The sequence below is a fragment of the Perkinsus marinus genome (assembly GCF_000006405.1).
Source record: "Perkinsus marinus ATCC 50983 genomic scaffold scf_1104296959668, whole genome shotgun sequence".
Lineage (NCBI taxonomy): Eukaryota > Perkinsozoa > Perkinsida > Perkinsidae > Perkinsus > Perkinsus marinus.
In genome coordinates, this window is record NW_003206331.1 from 1 (window position 1) to 898 (window position 898).

Genomic DNA, 898 nt, shown 5'->3' on the forward strand with positions numbered 1-898 from the left:
AGCGATTCGATATTGAGTCGATTGGAGGGCATTACTACAAGCCCAATTGGAAAGTTGAATTTGGATAATGATTATGAATTCAGACACAGGTGATTCACAAAATGAGTTTAGTGATATAAATATTAAAGCCATGCAGTCCCGGAAAAGAACGATACAGTTAAACATGCAGATCGGCTTCACGCTCAGGGTAGCCGAGGGCCCGACGGTTCTGAGAGCGAACGAATGCTAGCCAACCAAGTACGAGAGATGCTCACCTGCCCACAAGGGCACTGAAGGGAGAAGGCTCCTTGACACGTCGATACAGTTACTCCGAATTGGCACCAGCTTCCGTTGTCCAGAGCGGCACAGGCGTCGTAAGCGGCTTGCTCACAGGCTGAACAAAAAGGGTACAATGCCTCAATAGAATGCCTCCACAGTCGTACGCGAGATGGTGGTAGTCGTGATGGAGGATGCCGACACTGTGCCTAATACAATCGCTGGTCAAAAGAATACACTAAGTCGACGTACTGGTGATATCACTGAGTGCGGCAGCTACATCCAGCCGACCACCAGTGACGCACTTCCCTTGCAAACCAGCCACACTCTCAACAGTGTTGAGGATCGAGGCCTGAGGGGGTCAAATTCACACCAGCCCGGTAGTGACTAGTATCCACCTTGATCTGAGCTGCTGTGGCGAGCGGCCTGGCCACGAGCATCAGAGCGGCTCCTCCCGCCACCATAGGCACGGCCATCGACGTACCGGACATATAGGCATACGTATTGGACCTGAAAAATGTCTTTGAAAATCCGATGCCGTAGTGCTGGCGATTCACAGTCAGCCTTTCACTCACGGTTTAGTAGAGTAGATGGACCCACCAGGGGCGGCGAGATCTACTGTTGTAGCACCATAGTTGCTATT

The 898-nt window shown here is 51.2% G+C and overlaps 1 protein-coding gene across 1 annotated transcript; it reads right to left on the reverse strand.

Annotated features, from left to right (window-relative positions):
- Positions 1–157: 157 nt before the first annotated feature.
- On the reverse strand, positions 158–746 carry Pmar_PMAR025771 (hypothetical protein; the record flags this gene model as incomplete). The annotated part of the gene is made up of 4 exons (XM_002773025.1): positions 158–208; positions 255–373; positions 508–607; positions 654–746. 4 exons carry the CDS (start codon positions 744–746, stop codon positions 158–160), a joined length of 363 nt encoding a protein of 120 aa, XP_002773071.1.
- Positions 747–898: the final 152 nt, after the last annotated feature.